This window comes from Apis laboriosa, unplaced genomic scaffold (genome assembly GCF_014066325.1).
Source record: "Apis laboriosa isolate Shangri-la unplaced genomic scaffold, ASM1406632v1 scaffold23_cov150, whole genome shotgun sequence".
In the NCBI taxonomy this organism is placed as follows: Eukaryota; Metazoa; Arthropoda; class Insecta; order Hymenoptera; family Apidae; genus Apis; species Apis laboriosa.
Genome location: NW_025222452.1, coordinates 2678536 through 2704425, shown reverse-complemented (window position 1 = coordinate 2704425; position 25890 = coordinate 2678536). Strand labels below are relative to the sequence as shown.

General features: G+C 44.6%; 2 protein-coding genes across 4 annotated transcripts in view; one reads left to right on the top strand and one right to left on the bottom strand.

Moving 5' to 3' along the window:
• The window catches only part of LOC122713518 (disheveled-associated activator of morphogenesis 1), a 47593-nt gene extending 44766 nt beyond the window's left edge, over positions 1 to 2827 (top strand). For all 3 annotated transcript variants that reach the window (XM_043934074.1, XM_043934073.1, XM_043934075.1), the window contains exons 9-12: positions 120 to 556; positions 643 to 770; positions 845 to 1015; positions 1085 to 2827. In XM_043934074.1, coding sequence (XP_043790009.1) covers positions 120 to 556; positions 643 to 770; positions 845 to 1015; positions 1085 to 1351 — 1003 coding nt within the window. In that variant the 3' untranslated portion in view covers positions 1352 to 2827. The remainder of the gene's footprint in view (positions 1 to 119; positions 557 to 642; positions 771 to 844; positions 1016 to 1084) is intronic.
• A 3407-nt stretch (positions 2828 to 6234) lies between these two features.
• LOC122713358 (visual system homeobox 2-like) overlaps positions 6235 to 25890 on the bottom strand; it is a 49437-nt gene continuing 29781 nt past the window's right edge. The window contains exons 3-7 of the mRNA XM_043933722.1: positions 25053 to 25143; positions 23737 to 23860; positions 7404 to 7578; positions 6820 to 7071; positions 6235 to 6622 (exon numbers count right to left, since the gene is read on the bottom strand). Of these exons, the coding sequence (XP_043789657.1) occupies positions 6459 to 6622; positions 6820 to 7071; positions 7404 to 7578; positions 23737 to 23860; positions 25053 to 25143 (806 nt within the window). The 3' untranslated portion in view covers positions 6235 to 6458. The remainder of the gene's footprint in view (positions 6623 to 6819; positions 7072 to 7403; positions 7579 to 23736; positions 23861 to 25052; positions 25144 to 25890) is intronic.

Sequence of the window (25890 nt, the reverse complement as noted above, 5' to 3'; positions counted from 1 at the left end):
TAAGGAATTGGGTACATAACGCTATCGTATACGTTCTGTCGATATCGTCCACGTTCCGTGGTCGGGATAATAATATTTGCTGAGATTCTATTCCAAGAAGTGATACCTCAACGTTTCAGAGTGCCGCACTACGAGCAAAGACTACGATCTCTTCACTACAAAAAGAAATTCGCCGCAAGTATCGCGGAATTGACGCCTAGAATGCGCGCTGTCCTCGAAGCTAGTCGACAAGTGGCCAGATCCCGGCGGCTCAGAAAGCTCCTCGAACTGGTCTTGGCTTTAGGGAATTACGTGAATCGCGGGAACGCCCGTGGGAACGCTTGCGGCTTCCGCCTTGCGTCCTTGAACCGTCTAGTCGATACCAAGTCCTCTTGCTCCAAGGGCACAACTTTGTTGCACTATTTGGTCCAGATCCTCGAGTCCAGGTTTAGAGAGGTGTTGGATATCGAGGAGGACATGCCGCACGTTCGAACCGCGGCTAGAGTCAGTATGGCTGACCTGCAAAAAGAGGTGGCCAACTTGAAGAACGGCCTTCAGGATGTTCAAAGGGAAATAGGTAAAATTTATTTTATACCTCCTGTTGTTGTTGTTCTTGTTATTCTAAAACAAGAATAAAAAACTCTTAACCTCCTCTTTCCTTAGAATTCCATCGTGGTCAATCTCAAGTACTCCAGGGAGACATGTTCTTGCCAGCGATGAGAGACTTCCAGGCACAGGCTACGTGTAGGCTGGCGGAAGCTGAGGACCTGTTCCAAGACATGAAGACCAGAGTAAGTTTCAATACCTTTTCGATCGTTGGATTTCTTATATATACGCTCACGCGAAATTTATCCACTCTCAACAGTTCGATCGAGCAGTAAGATTGTTCGGCGAGGATTCGGCAGGCGTGCAACCGGACGAGTTCTTCGGGATATTCGAGAACTTTCTGCAAGCGTTAGCCGAGGCCAGGCAAGACGTGGAGAATATGAGGAAGAAGATAGAGGAGGAAGAGCGTAGGGCAAAGCAGGAGCAAGAAGTAAGCGAAGCGTACAACGATTGTACAATTATTCGTATTCGTGTTGCTAATTGCCCGAATCAATTTTAGCTTCGGAAAAGAACGATGGAGAGAAAGAATTCTCGAGAAGGGATATTGAACAGCATCTCGTTGAGCAAGAAGAACGAGGCCAACAGCAACGGGCAGAACGACAATAAAGGCGAATTCGACGACTTGATATCGGCTCTTCGAACAGGTGACGTGTTCGGGGAGGATATAGCGAAATTCAAACGATCGAAGCGTCGACCCGTGACACCAAGCGGTCAAGAATCGCGTAGACATAGCGCGCATAGGGAAGATTCCAGAGAGAGACACTGAGAGGGATATTTGCTGGAGTCAGGATCGGTGACTAGAGTGTCACTGGAATCACTTTACGATTAAAAACGATATGTGATACAGACGAAACAAGTCGCGTTGAAAGATATCAATTTCCTTAAGGGATAAAGGAGGGAATAACAGATACGATACGATAAGTAAGAAACGTGTAAATAGAGTAAAAAAAAGAAAAAAAAATGAAGACTACGAAGCTTCGTTTTTCGCAAAAAAGAAAAAATTCCTTTATCGTTAATCGTAATATTATTTTTCACAATGCGATTCCTGTTTAATTCACATGAAATTGTCTTCCTCGTTCTTCGCTCGCGATTCACTTTCATATCGAAATATTGCATTATATCATATATACACGTATGTTCTCATTGAAATCTCATTATATTTTCTTTTTACGATTATTATTCTTTGCACACAATTTGCGATTTCGACGTTACGTAGGAAAGGAAGAGAGAAAAAAAAAAAAATTGAGGAACGGAGTTGTCTAGTAATGGCACAATTTTTCAATTTATAGGACCAAGGTGTCGAGCGATAAACGACGCCTAGATGTTATAACTCAATTTCGATGTTTGTTCTTTTTCTTTTTTTTTTCGTTCGATCGAAATCGAGATGGTGGAAATTTTATTTTCGATTGTCGCACACGTCAATTAAAACTGACCAAAATCGCGTAAAAATTTGGGAAATCGAACAAGTGAGCGAGCACACAGTTTGTACATTGTTAAAAGAGCGTTTTTTACGTTACGAGTCAAGAATTATCACGCGATTATTTTCTGTATATAGTCATTAATAGATTCGTTAAGGTAGTCCGCGTTTGATGACAAGTGATTTCGCAAAACTTCGACGAAGTAACATCAGGACCAAGGAGAAGGAAATAACGAACAATAAGAAAACGCAACGCGATCCTAAGGACGATAGACTTGTTACAATTTTGAGAAAGACTATAAAAGAATTTCTTAAACGAATGAATTTTCGACGAATTTCTTATTGGAATTCTATTTAAATCCTTTTTGAGAAACGACACGCTTTTTGTATACCAAGAAACATACCAATAGGGGCTTTTGGGGCGCAATTTCTAATATTTCAGCCCCGCGAAACTTACAAGTCTGATTTTTGTATTTTATAGGAAAGGACCTAAGCATCGATTAGATTATTTAGGGGCTCGAGTTAATAATTGCCAAGTCGTTGATGGAATCCGTGTTAGTTTTCGATGTGTAGACCAGAAAGAGAGAGAAAAAACAGAGAGAGAGAGAGAGAGAGAGAGAGAAAATTTAGATAAAAAAAGAGTACATTGTATAGTAGTCGATGTTTTGTAAGCTTTTGTATTTTTGTAAATATTCAATATCGATGTCTCAGTTCTTGCGGATGGCGACGAAAACTCTGCAAGAATCAATGTTCAGTTAATATATTACTGCGTCCTTAATATCACATGTACTAATATATAAAGAAATATACCGAATAAACGTAAAATTCAAATCATCGGTGGCCTTTTTCTAAATTTCGATATTTTTTTCTTTCTTGTTGAAATCGAAGAATGGATTTCGGAATAATTTCTATACTTCTTTTTTCTTTTTTCTTTAATTATCTTCTAGCGATATAAAAAATACCAGTCTTCGATAAGTTATCGATGGAGAACAAGTTGCACGAATTCCAACAGGAAGTTAGCAGACAATACAAACGCTGACTTCCTTCGTAAGCAATCGGTACATTCATAGATGTCGCCATGTTATCGAATGTTGACTCTTCGTAGCTAATTCCTTCTATAAATTTTTATTATTTATGAAACATTTAACGATAATTAATCAGAAATTTATTTTTCCACGACGAAATATATATTTTTATTTCGTTAACTACTTTGTAAAATTGCGACAAAAAGGAACTAGATTGAAAATTAAAAAAAAAAAAAAAAATGAGAATCAAACAGATAACAAACAAAAAGGGTACAAAAAAAAATTCGATATATATTATAAATTTCTAACCGTATTAACAATGTTCGGACATTCGTTAAAAAATTTAGGCCGCGAATTTATTTTTATATCGCGCAATTCTAAATTCTGCGCGATAATTAATAAACTTTTAATTATTTTTTCGCGTCAAAGGACTTTCTATATCGGGTGCCATTATCGCGAGGAGGAAAAAAATTTCACAATACATCGAAGCCCATAATTCGTTTTTTAAATGAGAATTATCGAGTGCAGTTCAACGCGTCCCCTGAAAAATCCAAGGGCATCATTAGACGTAATTGTTGGCCTTAATGAAACAAAGTCTTGCCGCATCGTTAATATAGCGAAAGCAGAAAGCAGTTTACTGTCACGACCCTTTATTTCCACGCAACTTGCTCCAAGTTTTTCCGAATACCGCAAAAGGAATCATTGTCCCCGCCTTTAATTAATTGCACATCGATACCAGTGTGCAGCATATAAAATATTTAGACGAGATATGTCTCGCATCGAGGTGAGAAAATATGGATAACAAGGCAGTATCGTTTTGTTCAGAAATTTTATTTATTACATACACTAGCCGACTACTATGCATGCGTTGGGGCATTCGGATACAGGGAAATTCGCTTGAGATCCGAAGCGCGTTGTTAAATGTTTATCTCACAAACAACAGCGTTATTTCCTTTCGTTACTTTTTTTCACCTTTGTCTCTGTGGAGCGTGTGGTTACAATCATCCCTCGTTTAAATTGTTTCGTTTAAATTATAGTGCGTTACGTTATGTGTTATGGTCCGGCCGATCCAAGACGAACGAAACCCTCTGCCTAATTCTGAAATCGTTCCTCGTTCCAGTCAAGATCGAGGAATAGTTACCATTTTTATCGAAAAAAAAAAAAAGAAAAAGAAAAAAAACGAAAAAGTGTGACGCGATCTAGAAGAAGTAAATATTATTGAAAACACGATACGACGATGAACACGAAAAAACGCAAAGAGACTCGTCCGACTTAAGGTGTCTCGTAACCACATATATTCGCATTTATATTTTTTTTCCTTATATATATTTATATATATATATATATATTTTGTATTTATATATTTATATACAGTGGGCGGGGGTAAGGTAACGGCGCCAACGGGGCGTGAAAATCGGCCTCGTATAGTGGAAGAATAAAAATTACATTTTAATATATTTGTGGAAACAACGTTTACTTCGGTAGTTGCTTTGCGTTAACCGTAGGATGCAGGGCGAGAGGAAATATTTCCAAAGAATTTTATTCCCATTTTTTTTTTTTTCTTTTTAAACGAATCTCTAAGATTAGCATATCGAAGAACGATATACGTTTTGAAGTACGAATCGAGCGTAACGAATATCTTGCTACGATCCTCTTTATCCCCAATCACGTTTTCAAAGTTTCACGAATTTCAGAAATTTCCACGTTGACGCGTAAATTGCATCCTACGATCAATTCTAATCAGCCTGTGGACCTTCCCCGCCCGTCCGTCAAGGCGCCATTACCCAGACAAACCACACCTCACGTAGTTGTGTATCCGTAAATAAAGTATAATGCCTTACCAATCTAGAACTTATACCTTATATTATATTGCACATTTGACAACAGTTACGTCTTAAGTACTTGAGTATAGGAAGTGTTCGCTAATAAACATTTTCCGTTGCACTCTCTCCCTCTCTCCCGTGAATATTCCACCTCTTCACTTCATTCTCGCCTTATATTAACTAACTCTCACCGTATACACTTTAATTAATCAATTAATCCGCGGTTGTGGAATTTCTGACACGCTTTCCAACACGCTTGTCCCTGAATGGAAAGAAGGATATACATATATATATATATCCCATCGAAAACAAACGTCGGATAAGAAGACATGCTGCTCGAGGTTCAACTTCGATGTATCTTGCTTGATATTATTTTAATTCATATATGTATAACTCGTCTCACTCGTGGTAATTTATTTATCTTGTTGTTCGTTGCAAATCGTTCGGTAATCTCTTAAAGGCGAAATCTTCGTTTCAAGGTAACGCAAGCATACTCGCGCGCTCTTTCATACACAGGCACTCCCTTTCTCTCTCTCTCTCTCTCTCTCTCTCTCCCCCTCCCCTCTTAATACATAACCACGTTGCAGCATACACGCGTCGCCATACATATGTATATATTTATACTCGCACTATTTAAAGCGGCTATTACTCCTAATTAGTCGATTCGCCCAGACCACTCGCCGTCGATTCACCGGCGCGACTCGTTCCAGCGGTCGGCCAGTGGAATATCGCGCCCCCAACGATTTCCCGCGATTTCACTCGATCCTCGCGTTCGACATCTCATCGCGGTCGCGAGGCGCGCGAGATTTTCGAGGCGTGCCTCCCCTCTCCCCCTCCGAGGAACGCAGCGAATCGCGAGAACGAGCCGGTGTCGAGGCGAGGTGGAGGCGAGCATTGTCACACCGCGATCGATGATTCGTCATTGTACTTGGCCGTCCATAGGCCACCGTTTCGTTGAATGAGGAAGTAATTCCGGCTCGAAGTAATTCTCGTTGCTTCGTCCCCCTTCGTGATCGACGTCCACCTCGTCCACTATCGTCCTATTTCGTTTCCTGTTTCGAAGGTGAAACGCGCGAAACGCGAGAATTGGAATAGGCCATGGCGCGGTTATCGATCACGGGCTTCGATGATTCAGCCTGATCGTAACGACTCGTATTCGTTGTGTCGTGTAATACACGTATACGCACGGTATACTCCGTGTATATCCGTCTGTACATATTCTCTTAGCAATAGGTACCTTCTAGATAGACGTTTACCCTGATTCGTTGAAATCGAAGTTAACTCGATGATATTTATATGTGGAAAATGCACGAAGAATTCTCTTTCTCTCTTTCTCTCTCTCTCTCTCTCTCTCTCTCTCTCTCTCTCTCTCGATTGGCAAAGATCGGGCGGGAAACATGATTTTCCCGGGAACATTGATGTATATATATATATATTATATTTCGTGATCCCCCGAGTCGAATATCGGAGATTCGCGTGGATGATTCGCGAAATTATCAGGGGAACGTGAACTGTTAAAGTTTCGAACGTGATTGTGTTCTCTCTAAGTTAATCGAACGTCTCCTAGTTCCGATGATTCGTGTGAAAGGAATGTCGATGAAACGATGATTAAACGGGGGCGTGAAGCGTGCTCGATTGTGGGCCTGTTGGATACGAGGTGCTGGTGGGTGCAGCCGTTGGTTGTAGGCTCAATTGCAGCTGATGCTGCTGAGCCTTCGCCCTTAAACAGGCGATGCTCTCGTTCCTCAGCTGCTCCGTGTCCTGAACGATTCCTGATCAACACAAGTTTCACCAAGTTAATTTTAGTTTCCATTAGAGAGAGAGAGAGAGAGAGAGAGAGAGAGAGAGAGAGAGAGAGATGGTTGGAAAGTTGATCGTAAAATCACCTTACTATTGGTTTCCTTATTAAGAGAGGGAAGGAGACGATTAGAGGATTGTAGGATGCAAGAGATCATCGAAAGTTTTCTACCTGTCGACGAAGAGGGCCCCATGCCGTCCTGACTCTCCTGTCCGCTCTCAGAACTGGTCGGTCCACCTTGATGATGATTATGATGGGGGCTGCTTCCGCTTCCATTATGATCGTTTCCACTGTCCTCTCCGCCTGACTTGAGGTGTTCCGCTGCTTCGATTGACTTCCGGTGCATCCCTGCGGGGCCACAGTCAATCAGTTCTTGATTATTTTCGATATCTTGACTAAAGCTGCTCGTCTTAGATGATTGAGCTGACAGAGACGAACATAAAAAAACAAAGTCGAGACTTGTATATTTTCTGCGAGGGCGGGGCACGTTCTTCATTAAGCATTGCTTTCCCCTTCAACAGTTTTTTTTCTTTTCTTTTTTTTTTTTNTTTTTTTACTTTTAACGAAAACGGATAAAGGATACGAATGATGAAAATATCTAGCTCCTCGAACGTCGCGTTTCATTATATAAGTACCTACGCTCTCGTTTCTTAAAGATGGGAGGGGAAAAAAAAAAAAAAAATTCTAAGAAATCGTCGTACGAAGTTAGCAAAACTTAATGCTTATCTCGCTCGGAATGTTTCAATGATTCTCACCTAGCAACCATGGCGCCACCGACTCGTTCTCCTTGGCACTCTTCAATATGGTCTCCGGAAGCGGTAGCGAGTGCCGCACCATAGCTCCGTACAGGCCGTACTCCGCCATTATGGTACTTCTGCCCCAACACTTCTCAGTTTTGCGCCATTTTGCTCTTCGATTTTGAAACCAGACCTGAAACGAAATACGGAAATTCCCAAGATTTATAGCTAAACCATTCACCGTCCCTAAAACTTCTTTCTCGATTCACAACATAACAATAATTTAACAACGATCGAAGCGACGCTCGAGAAAATAAGAAACTCGAAAAGGGAACGTTAAGGGTGTAAAAGTCACGTCAAGCGGAAGATCGGTTACATTGGGAAAACCGTTGCAAAGTTTCGCGACGCTTCCAAATCCCCCTTCCAAACCTCGCCGCCCATATTTTTAGACCCACTTGTCTCGTTTAATGATCATTGTCTTCTAATTGGAACGTTAGGAGCGCGACGTGCGATCAGTTTCATGCGTGCGGTTCCACGGTAGTCCGTAGTTAACTATTCCGCTTAAACGATCAACTTCCAGTTCGTTATCCTGTTTTTCGCGGTTCGGCATCCTGTTAGACTACTTGTTAACGATTCTGATCACCGGACCACCTAGGGAGGAGTCGCGTGTCGCCTCCTCCGGTCACGCTTCCATCCCCGGACGAGTTTCAACTTTAACGAGCTCGATTTCCAACAAGTTTCGCGCATTACCCACCCTCGACTTAGGCGAGTAAACTAATCGTAACCGAGAAATTAGTAATTGCGTTTCCCCGTTGCGCGAAATCCACGCACGTTTTCTCGCTTAATCCACAAACGATGAATTTTTCCCCCTCCCTGCCTGGTTATTTATCGATAACGTTTTTCGTTCGTTGCAATTCGAAACAGTGTTTTTATTTAGCTCTCGATATTGGCAAGTGATATCGAGCAAGTGGAAAATGATATTCTTATGCAATTTGTCGATGGTGGATCGCCTGTTCTGCATCCAATCCTCTATTGCCTTTTTTAACTTTTTTAACATTCGCGTTATTAACGAATATATATAAATATTATTCTCGTTTAAGTCACGAATACCTTAATATTACAGTATACGACGTAATAAATTTGTACTTTACTTTTCTGCGCCTAAATGCATTCTCTTTTTTATCCTTATAATTTAAATTAAGAATTCTATATCTCGTAAAAATTACACTTATTTGCACGAAGTCAAAATAATAAAGGAAAAGAAGGTGCACGCCTTCAAGATTATTCGCTTAAACTCGTTCATCAAATCATTCAATCCGTCAGCAACATTCTTCCCCGTATCCTGATCGTATCGTATACGTGATCGTTCGATCGTTATTTAAAAAGCGCACGAATCATTTGCAAAACGCGCGTGCAGACGTGCAGACGTGCACGTGGGGGTGGGCCGGGCCGGAGGCCAGGGCGTGTACCAATTTGTTGCAACAATGCTAAAGTCACCGGCAGAATTGGAACGTAATTCGAATGAATGGGAACGCGTTGCCCTGTCAATTTGCGCCGCCACCCCGAAATTATCTTCCGCCTAGGCTCGAACGAGCGCTGGCCGGGGCCTTTTTCCGCGCCGCTCCCTTCCACGCCACGGGAAAAAATACTCGCTATTGTTTCACCTCTAAGGAGAAACGAGCATCCAGACTCCACGTGCACAACACTTTCCAAACAGTTATCGTCGATTCCACTCCACTCGATAATTTCTCTTTGACACGGTCGATTCGAGAGAGCGCCCGATTCGATCGTAATAATTCGAAAAAGAGGAAAAAAAAAAGAAAAAAAAAAAAGAAAAAGAAAAAGGGAGACGAGAGTCGTGGAGGGATTAAAGGCTTGGTCGCGCGAATGGTAATAGTGGCGCGAGAAAATTCTGAAGGGAAATCTCTCATTGATCGGTGGCCGGTCGTCCCATTCACTGACGCGTAAATGACTGTGCCGCGATCATAAAGCTGTTATTCGATTTTCAAGAGGCTTCCTCGCGACAGCGATTGCATTCAACGGCGATAACCGGCCCGTTCACGGTGACCGACGCCGAGAATCGAGTTTAAACGACTTTTCCTCCGGGTTCGAGGCATCGTTCGTTCAATCCTCGTTCCTATCCTCGACAGTCCTTCCACTTTTTTCCCTCGTTGGAAGCATTCGTCGTTTCCACGTGGCGGAACAAACTGCCACTCGTTCGTAAGAAAGCTCGGAATAAACTATCCGGGAAGTGTTTGGTCCTCATAACAGCATCGGAGGATTGCTTCACGGCCGAGCGAACGCGATAACGCGAGAAAGTTGTTGCAAGTGTGATGCACACGCGCTCCTCTTACGAGCGCGTAGCTCGTGAAACGAGACGAGGGGGAGGGAAAAATTTGGTTGGATTGGAATCGGAGGTGGAAAATGTTGGAGGATCGGGAATCGGGATTATCCTTGGATACGGCATCGTGGGATAGGTTACCGAGAGAACGAAGACAGAGAGTTGGAAGGATATACACAAGGCAGGGAAGGCAGGGGTGGTTGGGGAGGGTCCTGCATTGCAGAAGCAGCGGTAGAGGCAACCGGGAACGCGGAGGAGGAAGAGAGGATCCTTTATGGTGGCATTCGTCGACTCGAAGGAGCGAGAAACTCCGGCGGAGTTGGGCTTCTCTCGCCTTCTCCTCCTCTCCCATTCTCTGGCCCGCCACCACCCCCTTTATTGGCACACCCGGTATAATAAGGAGTGAGTTTGTATTTAGTCGGCCATGCGCAGTGCTGGCTGTTGGCGTATCATCGATCAGACCGGCGACTGACTATTGGACCAAAACAAGAGGATGAGAATGGGAATGGGAATAAAGAGAGAGAGAGAGAGAGAGAGAGAGAGAGAGAGAAAGAGAGGGGCGACCGATATATAAAGTGTGCGACGGGAAAAGAGAGAGAGAGAGAGAGAGAGAGAGAGAGAGAGGAGGGAGGACGAGTGGAGAGAGGGAGAGAGCGTAAACGACAAGCCGAGAGCTCGAGGGAAGAAGACGCTGTGAACGATAGCGGGAGATGGAGAAAAGGACATCGATAGGAAGATCGAGGGAAAGATTGCCGGAGTGTCTAAGTTAAGGATGGGTCGGTACTGTGTTGGTTGGCACGGAAGAAGAAGAGATACGAGAAGAGAGAGGCGAGAGGCAAGAAGGGTGGCCGCACCATGGTATGGAGAAGAACGTGGGGACTCCGTGGGTAACTCGCTATGGATTACCGATACATCGATACATCGAGGATATATACAATTGCCAAGTCGGCAACGATCGGACGAAAGAGCGTAAGCGGACGCAAGACGCGGCAGGGGGAGGAGAGAAGAGCGGAGGAAGAGGTTCTACGAGACGGTACGGAGGTGGGGAATAGTTGTATCGAGTAGAAGAAGAGAGGAAGACGGAAGAGATAGAAAGGAAGAGAGAGAGAGAGAGAGAGAACAAGTCGACGGCACCCACCTGCCTGCTTCTTGCTGCAACACTCGAGCTCGATGCCAGCACCGATGTATTGAAACTGAGGCTGAAGAGTTGCCGTCAGGTACTAGCAGGACGAGGGTCCTCGAAGATCTACCTAACCGAAAGCTTTTTGATTTTCCGCCGTGAGAAGAGTGGCAGCCAGGCAACCGGGAATGTACCACGGGTATGAACGAAAGGAGGGGGGGGGAGGAAAGGGAGAGGGTGGATGGTGAAAGGGAGAGACGAAATTGCCAACAAAATGCGAGAAAACGAGCCCGTTATTTTTATCTTAGGTACCCGGTCGGCATTGTTCTTCGCAATCCGGGCATTCCTGTCCAGACAGACGACGTAAGGCGAATGCCTACACACCAGGCCTTCGAATCGTCGCCACAAACGCGCTACAACACCTATACACGGTTCACAAACTGATACTGTCCCAAGGATAATTGGAGATCTCGTTACTCCCCACCGGTAACTTCAATTTACGATCGACCGATAATGAGATATCGAGTTCTGGTTCTCCCTCTTTCGCCACGCCGCGCACCCACCGTCCCACGCGATCCCCTTCCCGAACCCCTGCTCGACGCCCGTCATACCGTCAAAACTCAAACCGAGAATACCGGGACGTATTAGATCCCTGTTACGTACTTATTAAACGTACTTATCTTTTTCCTTCCTTATCTCCTTTCTTCCATTTTTATCTCCGTCCCCAACGTCTTTTCCCTCTCTTACACAGATCGAAGGCGATCGTGTTACCGCTTCTCTCCGTCAGAGAATCCTCGAGGCGAGAGTTAGCCTTTGCCACCTTTGACGACTTTGTTCGAAAAAAGGAGAAAGAAACGCACGGCAAGGATAGCCGATGAAAACGGCATCGATCCAATCACCCTGTAATATCCCCTGTAATATTCTTTTACGGATCGTTTGAAATGATATACGATGATCGACGGAGCGAATAACGACACCCTCTCTCTAGATTCCCACGAAAGCAAAGCCGTGGGCGATCGGTAAGCCAATTAATCTCTTCCAACGAGTAACGCGTGCGATGCGATCCGCGAACTCGCGTTAATCCCCCGAAAAATGCATCACTTGTTCGCGGCATAATGCGTTGGACCGTTGCTCTCGTTGGTCATCGGCCAGCAAATAGTTCGGTTAGCATGGGGTTCGGATATAGACCCCGTGCTGTGAAGTGGCACGCGCCGGAACATCATTAGGCGGGACACTTGCTGGACCAAGGACCATGGGAAGGGTCCCTAGCCTTAATCACGACTTGGCCCCAACAACCAGAAAGGATCACGGGGAAGAGAATTAATATCGATCGGATCTCGATTACGACCAGTTCAATCGGTCTACGCTCTAACCAGGAATCCGAATTATTCCGAAAATTTTATTATTTCGAGAATCTACGAATCTCTCTGCTACACCAGTTGTTTCAATTTTCTTCGGATTCGATTCGATCTCTCCGCTCGACATCGATCGCTCGATTCGACAATCATCCGATTAAGACGATCGATCGTGCGCGCGAATCGACTCGTTACGCTTACCTGAACAATATTATTCCAGTTTCATTGGACGTGGCGGGTCGCGTTAACGCGATCACTATGGCCTCTGTGTTTAATCGCGCGAGAACTCTGCGACGCGCAGTAGTCGATCCAAACGAATGAAGCGCCAAACGGGAGGATCTTTCCACCGAGAAGACACGGCCTTGAATACGGCGCCGCGGGGGAAGGGGGAGGGCATTAACGACCATGCCAACCTAGATCTCTACTCGGCCGAGAAATCCGCTAATCCGCCAGTTAAATTAATTAACATCGACCATTCGAGTATTCGAGATCCAAAGTTTCTTCTTCGAATTTCCGCGTTTTCCTCTCTTCCTCCTCCACTGTCTCGCGACAATTTTCACCACGCAGACTCCGCCGGCGTTTCGATAGCGTTTCATCGGCGACGAGGGCGTGGCGAAACTTCGGTCCATGCTTCTAACTTAATTCGGTTAGTCGAGATTTATATCCGCGTCCACCGGCATCCCCCTTTGCTCGCCCTCCCCCTCGGTCGAGCGTTCGCCACCCGCTCCCACCCACTTCCCTCCAGATCTCGCCGCGGCGCAACCGGGTTTATTAGAATTTATAAGCGGCACCGTTGACAATCCCGCTACGCCCAAATTGCTGGATATTCCGCGAGCCCCGATTTCGGCCCGCGGAGAGGAGACGGCGACCCTTATTTATTTGCCCGACGACCGGCTATATACTCGAGATGCGCGTTATTGGTCAATTTTTGGGGTGGAACGCGGCCAACCGGAATTCATCGCTTTGTTTGCCGCCGGTTTTACGAGCGACGACCGATCTCCTCTCTCGTTCCCGAGAAATAAGTCGAGCTAAGAAACTGTCCGCAGCCGTACCGTTAAATTGCTCGGCTGACGCGTGAACGTATCGACGTGATTTACGGAATCTTCCTTCCCGTCACGCGTTTACCATCGCCTCGAACTCCACGCTTTTCGTTTCATTCGCGCGTTATTTATCGGAAGGGATACGTATCTCTCTCGAAAATGATAAATACTACGATTTGCGAGAAACGAGAGATAATTCAGAAATATATTTCCCTACAACCGGTACGTTATCTCTCCGTGGGGATGTTTATTTCCTAGTGACAGGAGGGGGGAGTGAACGCCACTTGTCAGTCTCCGTGCATAGACACCGAAAAGTCAAAGGGGGAGAGGGGCCCCACCCTTCATCGGCGAAGATCATTTAATCATCGGGCGACGAGCGATAGAAAATTCATGAGCTCCGAGTCCGTCACCAGCCGCAACCCTATTACGAGGGTTGCGAGCTCCACGGGCTATTGGGCTCCGTGGGTCGAGGATGTATCTATAAACCGGGACTCGCTTTTATACTCGAACGATCGAGCCGCGCTTCTTACGACGGGATTAGGATCCCCCCCCTCTCCCCCAACGTCGGGGGGGAATCGTTGTCCCCTGAATCACACGCAGGGAAAATCCTCTAATTCGAGTTTAATCCCATTCAATTGACAATTATGCGAATGACGCGCCGATGCGAGGGAGAGAAAAACGCGTGCCACGAGTGGGTTTTAATGGGGAATCGGGAGAGGGACGTTGTCCAACAAGGGACGAACGAATATCTTTTTCCACGATTGGTCCTCGCGTTCGATTGATTCGGGAAAAAACATCGCATCGTTGCTCGGAAACGTTGCGGAATTGTCGCGTAATCGCTCGCCATTATACGTAAAAACCGGTTCGAAAATCTAAAAAGCGGCCCCGGTCGAATTACTCGCCCCATTGAGCGCGCGTATTTTTCGACTCGTTTCACGATTTACGATTACCGATGCGTTGAAAATTTCTTTTGACCGATCGACAAATTCCGTGTTTTTGCCAAATACAGCCTTATTTACCATCGTTAACAAATTCACAAGGGTGCGCTTTTCGAGCGGAACGTATCCGCTACGTTCGATTCGTATCGCTTCGTCGTATCGATAAACTCTCTGACTAGTGTCCTCTAGACGAATTATTTTAATTTTCCTAGAAAACTCCTTGCTTCGAGGGTGTTTTCGCCTTCTCAAAAATCTCTCGTTCGAAGAGCGTCGTTGATCGAATTCCATTAGGTCAGCTTCGCGAGCAAGTAGCGCGAAAAATTCCTTTTGATCGGGACGTTTTTTCGGGGAAAAACTTATTTATTGTGGTGGCGAGACGCGAAACGAAGCTCTCCATCCCTCGGAAGGGAGGGTGATCCGTTTTCAGAGAGGCGTGCATCCACGCACAGAGAGGAGAGAGAGAGAGACAGAGAGAGAGAGACGACGGGGTAGGATGAAGGGGCAAAAAGCGCGAGGGAAAGGGAGAGAGAGAGAAAGAGAGAGAGAGAGAGAGAGAGAGAGGGGAGGAAAAAGAGAAAGCCTCTTTGCAAGGTTATATTTTTGTGAAACGTACTCGTCGCTCCGCCACAAAGGTTGTACCTTCGCCATCTTCGTGCTCGCGTTTGCACGCGGTTCGCGGCTGGAAACGAAAAGCCGAGAAAGCTCGTTGGATTTTAGACGCAATCAATTTAGCCTCTGCCTTTGTGCGTGTCGCGTGCGTGCATCCCGCCCTCCGTCCCTGTGTGCGCCAATCTGAGCGTGTATGCGTCGGTGTACGTAAAGCTCATCCGAGGACACTGCGCTCTCGAGTATTTAATGCGTTCGTAGCTTTGTAACCCCTCCGGCCTGCAACCACACACGCCAACACCCTTCTGTGCGTACCCGTTTCCGCGGCGAGTGTGCGCGTGCATCGCTTTCCTGTCGCGTTCGTGGCCATCGAAAAGACAAAATCAATAATTGGGCAGGGACCAAGCCTCGAAATTTCCTATCGACCATTTTCTAGCCGAGGCCTATGCGTAATCACGCCACGGCTCCGGAGTGGAACACCCGCTTTCAGGGGGGAGGGGGCCGACTGTCCTTGCGGACGGGGAAAATTTAATTAAACGGTCGGGACCCTTGCGCGACCCACCGATTTGCGCGAGATTTATCGCCTTACGGATGTATATTCGATTCTTATATCGAGCTTATATCTTATCTATAGATGGTTTATATGAATTGGAGCAGGTATCGAGATGTTCTTCGTTCTTAGATTCTTCTAAGAGAAGAACGTTCATTGTGAAATTTTGATTGGACGAATGAAGAAAAGGGGAATCAACAATTTACGATTATCGTAGTTTCACGTTTGATCGTACGATTGATCGAGATCGAATCGTTATTGACGCTCGTCAGCCGAGCTTCCAAGTGGAATAATAAAAAAAAAGAAAAAAGAAGGATTTTCATAATCCGTTAACGATGGCCCGACGCGAAAATATTTATTTTACCCGACCGAGAAGAGCTAATTTCCGAGGTGAACGGTATTTACACAGCGTTAGCGCGGCCTTTAGAACGTGTTAACGTCTTCTCTAGGTACTCGAACTGGGAGTCCTTCTCGGTCCTTTATCCAGGATATCCACCTGTCACGTCCCGTCCGTGGAAGGAAGAATTGAATTTTTCAGAAAACACCGGGCTGGCCTCACGATCGCCTCTCTCCTTCTCCTTCTCCGGGCGAAATAACAGACAGCCTTTCTTCGCTCGGATGGATGAATTTCGATCGGTCAGCCGGTAATCGCGAGAACAAACAAAAATTTTCAAAGGGGGAAAGAAATTAATCTCCCCTTCCTTCAAATCATCTTATGAACGAGCGACGAATAAAAACGGAATAAAAAATGCTTCTTCTTCTTCTTCTTTCTTCCTCTTCTTCCTCTTCTTCTTTTCGCGGCTCGATGAAAAATCAAATTTCAGAATAGGTACGTTTGAAATCATTGTCATCCGAACGAACGACGTTTACGACACGATAGAGCGGAATCGCATAGACTGGGATCGAGGAATTACCATAAATCCAGGCCGGCAAATGGTAATATCTCGGCACGATTTACGCCGAGTTACGACGGTGGCCGCCTATTAAACACGAGCTCGACGACGGCGAGGGGGAGGAGGAGACGACTCCCAGTCCGGTGAAAATTCGCGGGTCATTTGAGCCGTTTCCGCGTCATTACGCTTTCTTAGCCGAGCTTCTTTGCGGGAGAGATCCACGGGGTGGACGGAGTCCCGAAGAGAGATCGAAGTAGAGCGGAAGAGGGTTGAAGAGGAGGAGGAGGAGGAGGAAGGAGGCTTGGATGGAGAACGTAACTCGATTCCTCGTTACTTTCTTCTCCTCGTGGGCGCGTGGGTAGATTATATCCTCGAAAACGAGCCAAACTTTCCAGCTTCTCCCTCCCCTCCTCCTCTTCCTCCTGTTCATCGGTCTAAACGACCGAATCACGGGTCTAGGACCCTCGAATCGACCGATCCCGCGATGCGACAACGCCGTCATGCTTCGCCGACCACACCACCGTCATTGTCGCGAGCCATTTTGGTAGCGCCTGAGAGGGAGGCGAGCGTTTTGTTCTTGTGTCTCGCGCGGTAATGCGCCACTCTCCCCGCAAATTGTTGCGCGGATACGAGTGGATTAAAAATGAAAATTCCTAATGTCCGGAGGGGGGGGATTATGCCTCATTCCAGCGATTACTCTTCTCCTCGAATCACGCACTTAATTTTCCGCTTGTCCTCGAGCTTCCTCTCGTCTCAGAGAAATCATCATTTGCCGCCTTTTCTATTCAATTTTCAATTTATTATTAATTCGGATACGATTATTACTTGGAGGAGGAAATCGAGAAGTTCGATCCAAGTATTTCTATTTTTCCTTTTTTCGTATCGTATATGTCAATTGTCCTGTTCTTTTGGTCGAGAAAAAAATTTTTCGTTTACAACCAGGTCAATCTTCCGTATAATAAATAATTCGATAGAAGAGAGTATTCTTGGGCGGAAAGAATCGAGGATCTTCGTTGATCAAGATCGAATTCGAACGAGCCTCTTAGCTGGGCTTTTATGGACCGTGTTTTACGTTACAACACGAGCGTTGAAACACCACGGAAGGAACGCCATTTTGTTGAATCCGACGAGTTATTCTTCCGTAGCCACCGATGCGGCAACTCACGTATTAATGAACGTGTTTGCGAGAAACCGAAATACTTATCCCCCCTTCTCCCGCACTCGAAAGGAACTCGAGGAGGAACATTTTATTTTCTCATTGCGAACAATCGAACGTAGTAAACATAGCGAAGATAAAAATCATAATTTTCTTAGAAAAAAAAAAAAAATAAAAAAAAATATATATATCATCGTAGATGAAATTTTATTTATTTTGAGTCACGTTTCAATTACCGAAGATGGCATTACGCGAAGCGGCGGAGTCCAAGCTGTAATCATCGTGTACCGTGAAATATCGTACCGAGCCGAGAATGATCGTGCACGATCGAAAGTCGAAACGATCGAAGACTCGCGGTCTCTCGCGTCCCTACCTGGCACGTCCCGTTCTAACGAATCCTCAATGGCGCCTCTGGACGTTGGTCAGACCACGGGACTGACAATGGGCCCCTGTTGTCAGGAGCGGGGCTTCCTTCAGGCCCACCTTTGTCAAAGAAACGTGCGTGGAAGCGAGCCGAGAACCCTCCACAGAGTGCGTCCGTGGATGACTTGGCGATCTCGCGAGTCGTTCGTCGCTACTTCAAGTCAATCTTTTTTTCCTTCCTCCTTCATTTTTTCCCTTTCTTTCCCTCCCTCGGCAACAGCCGGCTCCTCCTCGCGCCGATTGTGCGAGTGGCAACGTCAAAATTCTTCGCTAATGGGCCGCTTACGGCTGGAGGATACACGCGTGTTGTTTTTTCGAACGAGCCCGTGGGAGTCTCGAGCCTCATTACCCGGATAACTTCAACCGGGAAATCGTCTGTCCGCACGAGAGAGAGACACGACTCCTTTTCCTTCGACCACCAGTCGTCCATTGCGTATTCTTCGCCACTCGAGGTGGCCCGTTAGAGACGCCCGTTCGAGCCTCTATCGAACGGAAGAAAGAATCGCGAACCCGTCTTGTCATCGCGGTGAGTATAATTCCGGCAAACATTGTAACGTGGCGAATCAAAGTCGTACGGTGTGCTCTAAACGAGATTAGCGACTAAAATAAGGGTTTACGTTGGTGTAGTCCCGTTCTGAATGCGGGCCAGGATTTTATTAAGCGCCGACGCGGTACGGGAATTAAACGGTAATTGAACGGTGATTCGTGGTGTCATTTTGTCCAAAACACTTGGCAAGGTGGAACCCTCTTCCGAATATATGTACGTATGTATGTATGTATATCGATGATGGTGAAAGGACGTGTGGCGAGGCAGCCTGTAATTTTCGCACCCCCATAAGAAGCCGTAACCCTCCGGCCACCGAAATTACGTCCGTTTGTGCGCGATTCTGCGCGCCAATCAGACTCGGCCTCATTGCGAGAGCACGAGAGCGATCGCGATAACGAGTAGTCAAGTCGATCGGTCTTTCCTGCTGTATGGGGGTGAATTTGGAAACCAACTCCCTCGAGCCTTCTCGTTTCTTTCATCCAACGGTCGATAAGAGTTCCGTCGAGTATTTCGAGGATTACATCGATATAAGTAATCCGTGTCCCCGGCGGTCGGAAACAAAATTTTAAAAAAATGAAATAACTTGGAAACTTCACGTCGACTTGTTTTCAGTGTTGTTCACGATAATAGTTTCGATGATTAAAATTAATCGAAATAATTATACTTAATTGTTTAGATCTTGCGAGAACAAATTTTCTACGATATAATTTTAATATTTCCGTCGAAGACTTAAACTTATTTTTCCATCGTTTGTCGCGACAGATTAATTTCTGCGAACTGTCGAGAATTTTTCTTTTTTTTAATATTCGAAAAGGAAAGTATATTTGGAGTCTGAGCACAGAGAGAGGAAACGTTGGAATATATATACGTAGAATAGGTGGCAGGAACTCGTACAATTGTATCGTCGCATGCGATTCACGCGTGCACAATTACGCGACATTCGGGACGGAGGTCTGTCGAAGACATTTCGATTAACTTCACCGCGGGAGCGTTCCGGTTTTTCTTTCTTCCAGGGTTGCCAACCCTGGAAAAGGTTTCGACGAAATAGCACGATGAATCGAAGGGGGAATAGAATTGACAATTATTGCGATCCTTCCCAATACGAAGAACATTATCGGAGAGAACAGCATTGAAAGAGATTCGGGGGCGAATATTAAAGTCGTCCTCGTGTATTTTGGAGAACCAACCATTGTCTCCGGAATGAATACCATGGAAAAAGTCTTGCAAGTTTCTCATTTCGCTCGCGACGAAGAAGACGAGAGAAATGCTCCTAGCGTTTTCCATTCTTCAAAGAACACGCTTTCCCCTCCTCCCTTTTTTTTTTCTTCTTCTTCTTCTTCTTCCCTGTATCCCTTTGTCCAGCATCGAAATGAGAAAGCTTCTCAATACCAAAAATCAAGCAGCGTCTCGTCAAAGAGAACGCATTTCTGTATTTTCCTTGGAATGGAATGGACCTCCAGATCTGATGATATCAGAATTTCGAACGAGACGAAATCGTTTCTATAGATGAAACTGGCGATGTTCCGATGTTTGCTTTGCCTTTCGTATTCAATTCAACGAGCATAACTAATTAATTTGTCCGAGGTATGACGGCCTAACCGAACCCCCATTTAATCAAGTAACACTTCAACTCGTGAAACTTGACAGACTGCTCATTGTCAAATCGCTCACTGGACACGATAATTTCATTCGAATGGCGGAAGCAGTCCCTTCCGGCCTTCTCTTTCTTTCGACGGTTAACGGTTCGTTACGGTTCGAACGAGCGGCTAACCTATCGAGTTTTTATGCCAGAATTCATTCCGCGAGAATGGAAGTCGAGAAAAAAACTTTTTTCTTTCTTTCGTTCTTTCTTTCGTTCTTCCTTCCTTTCTTTCTTTCCTTCTTTTTTTCTTCGAAAAAATTTCTTCTTCGAGAATTATTTATCTTCATTGTACACGGGGGTGGAATAAGATTTCGATGAAAAATTTCGGCGGTGGCCGATTCAGTATTCGAGTACTGAAAACGGTCGTGGGGCGCATCAAGCGCCACAAAATGCCTCCTCCCTCCCTTTCCTCTCCTCTCCTTCCTCCCCCACCCCTAATCGATATGAAAACTGGCCGGCGCGGCGCTCTTCCTCGTGTCGTTTTGCGACACGCGTGTCGGCGTGCGCGCACACGAGCGCGGGAGAAACAAAAAAACGCGCGGGACAAAGGGCCCGGAGAGAGGAGCTACAAAGAAATTAGGAAAGAAATAGAGGGTCGGAGTGGTTGCGGAACAGGCAGGAACAGAGCAAGGGACGAAGAAACTCGATGGAGACGCGCGCGCTAGATCGAGAAGCGGAAGGAAATTCACGCGGCAACGAATTGGACAGAGAGAGAGAGAGAGAGAGAGAGAGAGAGAGAGAGAGAGAGAGAGAGAGAGATGAGGGAGAGATGGAGGGATCGCGGCGAGCGTGGGACGAGGCTGGTGACGAGGGGGGTGAAAAAGGTAGAGAGGTGAAAGAAGAGGTAGAGAAAAGACGAAGAAAGCCGGCACTCCCACACAAAAATATCACCGTTAACGATTACCAACCCCTCTTTTCGTCCCGCGCGCTCGTTATATTGTGTCCCCGCCGCGCGCGCAAATTTAGAAACAAAAGACGGGTGGAAGGCGCGGCCTGATTGGCCGACCGGTCCGCGACTCGTCTCTCTGATTGGCCCGCGGGACCGCACCCATCCTGCAATGGCCGCTTTGTCGTTTCACGGCGCCGTTACTCTCTTCCTCTCTCTCTCTCTCTCTCTCTCTTGCCCACCCTCCCTCCCCCTCAACCTCTCTCTCTCTCTTCCGTATACGCGGCTGTACGCTTCAGCCACGAAGCTTCAACAACCCCGTGAATCGCGACTCGACTACGGTACCTACCTACCTACCTGCCTACCCCTTTCCCTCGAGTCTCTTTTTACTCTTCTTTTCCCCTTTCTCGCAATCTTTCTCTATCTCTCTCGCAATCTCGCGCTCCTTCTCCGTTCACCTAATCGATGCATCTTCCTCGCTCTCACCTTCCCGTCGTCGTTTCTTTTCCACCTCTGGTCCCTTATCTCCTCTTTGCGATTCCTTTGCAAACCTTTGTTGCGCGGACCACTACCATCCAATTGTCTCTCGAGTTATATCAAAATGTACAAGATATATCAATATATAATCGTAGAGATCGAAATGTAATAAAAAGCGATAATGTAATATAAAAAAGTACTAAATTGTTTATTAAATTATAAACAATTTAAATTTGCGTTGAACGAAGCGAAGCGGAGAATAATCATCTCAGAATTGATTCTTCGTGGAAAGATGTTCCACGAATATATTAATTACGCCTTAGTATCGCGTAGTTCAATACCACGCATGCGAGTGTATTGCTCATTTATGCACGCGTGAACCTTAACACGCGCGCGCATATCCACGTGCCACCACTGTACTTGCAACTCGGCTCGAAGGGTTATATTCCGAAGAGAATCCGAATTCACTTTTTCTTCCCTGTCCCGAGAATTTTCCCCGACAGTAATGTGAATTTTTTGTAAAGATATACGCGCAAATATGTCGAAAGATGATGGAAAGATGATAGACCCAAGTGTGGAAGGGTAAATGACGAAGAGGAGGAACGGAGAGAGAGAGAGAGAGAGAGAGAGAGAGAGAGAAAGGGGAAGTTTGTCCCGGGTCCGCCATGCGGAAACTATCTCAGTCTGGTACTCGACGAGTCCACGGTAACTAACCGTCAGCCCGGGAAAATTCTCCCTTTTATAGTCGCGCCTTTTCGACTTGCCATTCTCCACCCGCGACAACCAGCCACCGCCGCACCCCTTACCACTTTCATTTCTGACTGTTCTTTCGCCGCTTTATGCATACTGTCGATAATTCCGCGTGATATCATCGAATGAGTTGGCATTTGTGATCGGGTAAAAGTCGCCCGTTGGATTGCCGTAATTGTTTCGAATTGTTCTATTTAACCGTTACTTTTGCCTACCTCTTTTCTCAAGGATTCATTCGTTTCAATACGTAATTTCAATATGATAAAATTGATTTTCGATCCCTGGGAGGAATATCGGTTTTTCGTTTAATTCGAAGAATATCTCGAGAAGAAAGAAAGATTTTTCGACAGATGTTTTCTAAACGTGTTGTAAACGCGTCTTGCGATAAATAATAATCGAACGGAGCGTAATAAATTTCATTCCTCCGACGAGGTTAAACGACGTTGCTTTGCCGTCCAATTTTTCAGTTTCAGCTTATCGGAGAGGATATATAAAGGGACCGGGGCATCTTTGTTACATTATTATTATTATTATTATTATACATCAATAACGTATGAATTTATGGAATTAATTGCCTGGGACGGTAATTTGTAGAAATGTAACTAACACCGAATACTCGCTAATTGATAATGATTCTCTTTGACGAACGAACGCGCTTTAAATTTGTTTGTAAAATCGTCGCGCGTTGTTGTCGCGCCGAGCCCGAATTTTCAACGATAAAACGACACCCGTTGTAATTGCATGAAAACGTATTGGACCTTTATATTTCCACTGATTATACCGTATAATCGTCACGGGCAGCACGTTAAATTTTCCAAGAGTACGTTACGTTGTTAATTCCCGTTAATGAACAAAATTATCGTTAAAGCAGATTGTGGTTTTAATAGCGAATTATAGGCGAAATTTTCCGCAAACATTCGAAAATTATTCAAGAAACGAAAGCTTGAACGTGACGAAAAATGAAACTGGCCGTTCGATGTAGTTTCCCGTCTTTGCAAATTTTTCACTTCAACGGTAAATGAAGTAGAATTATATTATATGTTAATTTAATAGATAAATTATGCGAACAACGCGCACAAGATACATCGTGTCCCCCATCGAAAACAATCATTTTTAATTTACACGTAGTAATTCGTGCGAGTGAAAATGACTCGGTTTAATCACACCAACAATCTAATCGTCATTTCCATTAATTAATTTAACTATAATCCTTGAATTTTTATGGTCCAAGTTTAACGAACAAGGACACTTTTTTTCACATCTCGATAGATATTTTATCATAAATGTTTTTCAAACGAGAAAACAAAAAAAGAAAAATAATATTTAACGATAGAAGAACACAAATAATTGGAACTTGAATAAATCATCAAAGTATATCTCGATGGTCAGTTCGAAAATGTTTCGCCAAATTATTAACAATACGTAAATTTTCGAGTGGCGAAATATCAGAGAGGTTGGAGAAATAAGTCGTAGCTTTTGATCAATTGCATCGCGTTTGACGGAATCTCGATCGCGCGATGGAAACTCGATACGGCTGAGTCGCGAATATCAGAAGGAAATGGTATCGAAGCCGTCCGATTGGTAGGTCAGAAGGTCGGATTTCATAGGTCTTTTGATTTTCGCTCACCTGTATCCTGTCTTCGGGCAGATCGGTTCGAAGGCTGAGCATCTCGCGAGCGTACACGTCGGGATAATGGGCTTCTTTGAAGGCTGCCTCCAGCTCCTCCAGCTGCTGTGACGTGAAGATCGTCCTGGAGCAACAACCGTATGAACCTAGTTATATGCCATTACAGCTTTTCCCTTAAAGCTAGCCTACACTCGAAGGAAAAAGCTCGCGTGGTGTGCGGGAGAAGGAAGGGGGAGGCGACGAAATGAGAAATATTTCACGCAAGTAAAATTGCTAGGGACAAAAAGTTGATCGTTATCGAATAATCGTGGAGGGGGGGGGAGGGGAGTAAACAATTTCACGTGGATTCGCAATGGTCGAAACGAGATTAAATTCTATACATTTTCACCCGAAACGAATTTCGAGGGAATCAATCAACGTATGGATAAATCTATCTTTTGTGCGGGGCGAATTTATTTAAAAACATATTTCATAAATTTTACAATGAAACATTCGAGTCGTGAAAAATTTTAATTTGCGCACGTTTCAATTTATGGGGTTATAATAAATTCCTTCCGTTCGAAAAACAATTTCGAAAGGTCTCTCCCTCGACTCGTCAATTTTTTAATCTTTCCCACGGATTGATAATACCGTGGGAATAATCTTACATGGCCGTGATGTAATATCGAACGTTTGAATGGAATCGATCTCTACCGAATAAATATATCTTTTAACGATCAATTTAAGCCCATGAATTCGTCCATCTGGTATACAATTATCGCGGAACGGTGATTGCATTCGGGTTGTCTGTCACTTGAAAATAGCTGAAAACTCATTATCGGGGGTGGTACTCGTCGATTACACGATGAAAAGTCTAAAATGATATATTCGTTTGGAATAAATTTATCATTATCGACGAACGAAAATCACTGAAACGCGGAACAAGTTGTCTATTCGGGGACCCGTGTATAATCAAGCGAAAATGCATAAGAATAGCTCTCAACGTTGCGTCGAAAATTTTGCCACTGGTTATTAATTATTCGCGCGTATTTCTATCACGCTGATTTCACATTACGCGTCGATCAAAATTTTTCCTTCTTTTTTTTCCTTTTTTTTCCTTTTTTTACTTTTTTTTTTTTTTTTTTTTTTTTTTTTACAATGCGCGCGCCAGACTGAATTAATGGCGTCGTTTCGGAAATGGCGAAAAAATTCGATGCAACGCGAACGATAAATAAATAACAATAAAAAAAAAAAGTAAAAAGGAAAAAAAAATTGAACGAAAAAGAAAAAAGAAAAAAAAAAAAAAAAAAAAAAAAAGATTCGGGTGAGACACTCACCTATGACGACGCTTCTTCTTCTTCTTTTTGCTGAAACCGGAGAGACCGTCGACCGTGAAGTCTTTCCCGGATTCTATATTGTGCCCGACACCTGTAACAAGATCGTTAAATTTATTTAATCTCCGGGAAAATATAGCGGATAATACGTGAAAATTTTTTTCAAAACTAACGATGTCGTGCGTTAAACAAACGCATAATACGTTTGGATGAAATAAGCTTGGATAATTTGCGGCTGTATCCTCTTCCTTCAAAAAATCATCATTAACGCGAACCAATAATCCATTCGATCCCGGATTGAAGCGGCGCGCATACATCGGGGATCAAATTACCCATTATATCCGATTTTCCAATAAATCGAGACCACGCGTATTCACGCAAATTGTATCAAATGAGTGGTCTACGAGTGCGCGCAACCCCTCTTCTATTTCCCTTGGTTAATAGTTGATGACGATCTACGATAACTCGATGAAAATATCAAAATTTCGCTGAATCTATCTTTTTCGACCTCTCGAGCTTTCTCGTTAAAAAAAAAAAGCAACACGTTTCTCGATAATTAAAAAAAAAAAAAAAAAAAAGAAAATTTGAAATTGCCAGGCACGGCATTAAGGGTGGATGAAAAGGCGCGGAATAAGGATTCGGAGCAACCCAAATTCGCGTAACCGTTTCTCATGTTCCAATTTCGCCCTTTGAAGCATCGGCACGCAACTAAGAAGCGCAAAACGCGATTCTATTTTTCCATTTATTCCTTTGTCCACCACTCGCGGCGTCGCATTTAAAGCATTATCCACTCGGTGTACACGGGTGATACAAAAAAAAAAAGAAAAGAAAAGAAAAGAAA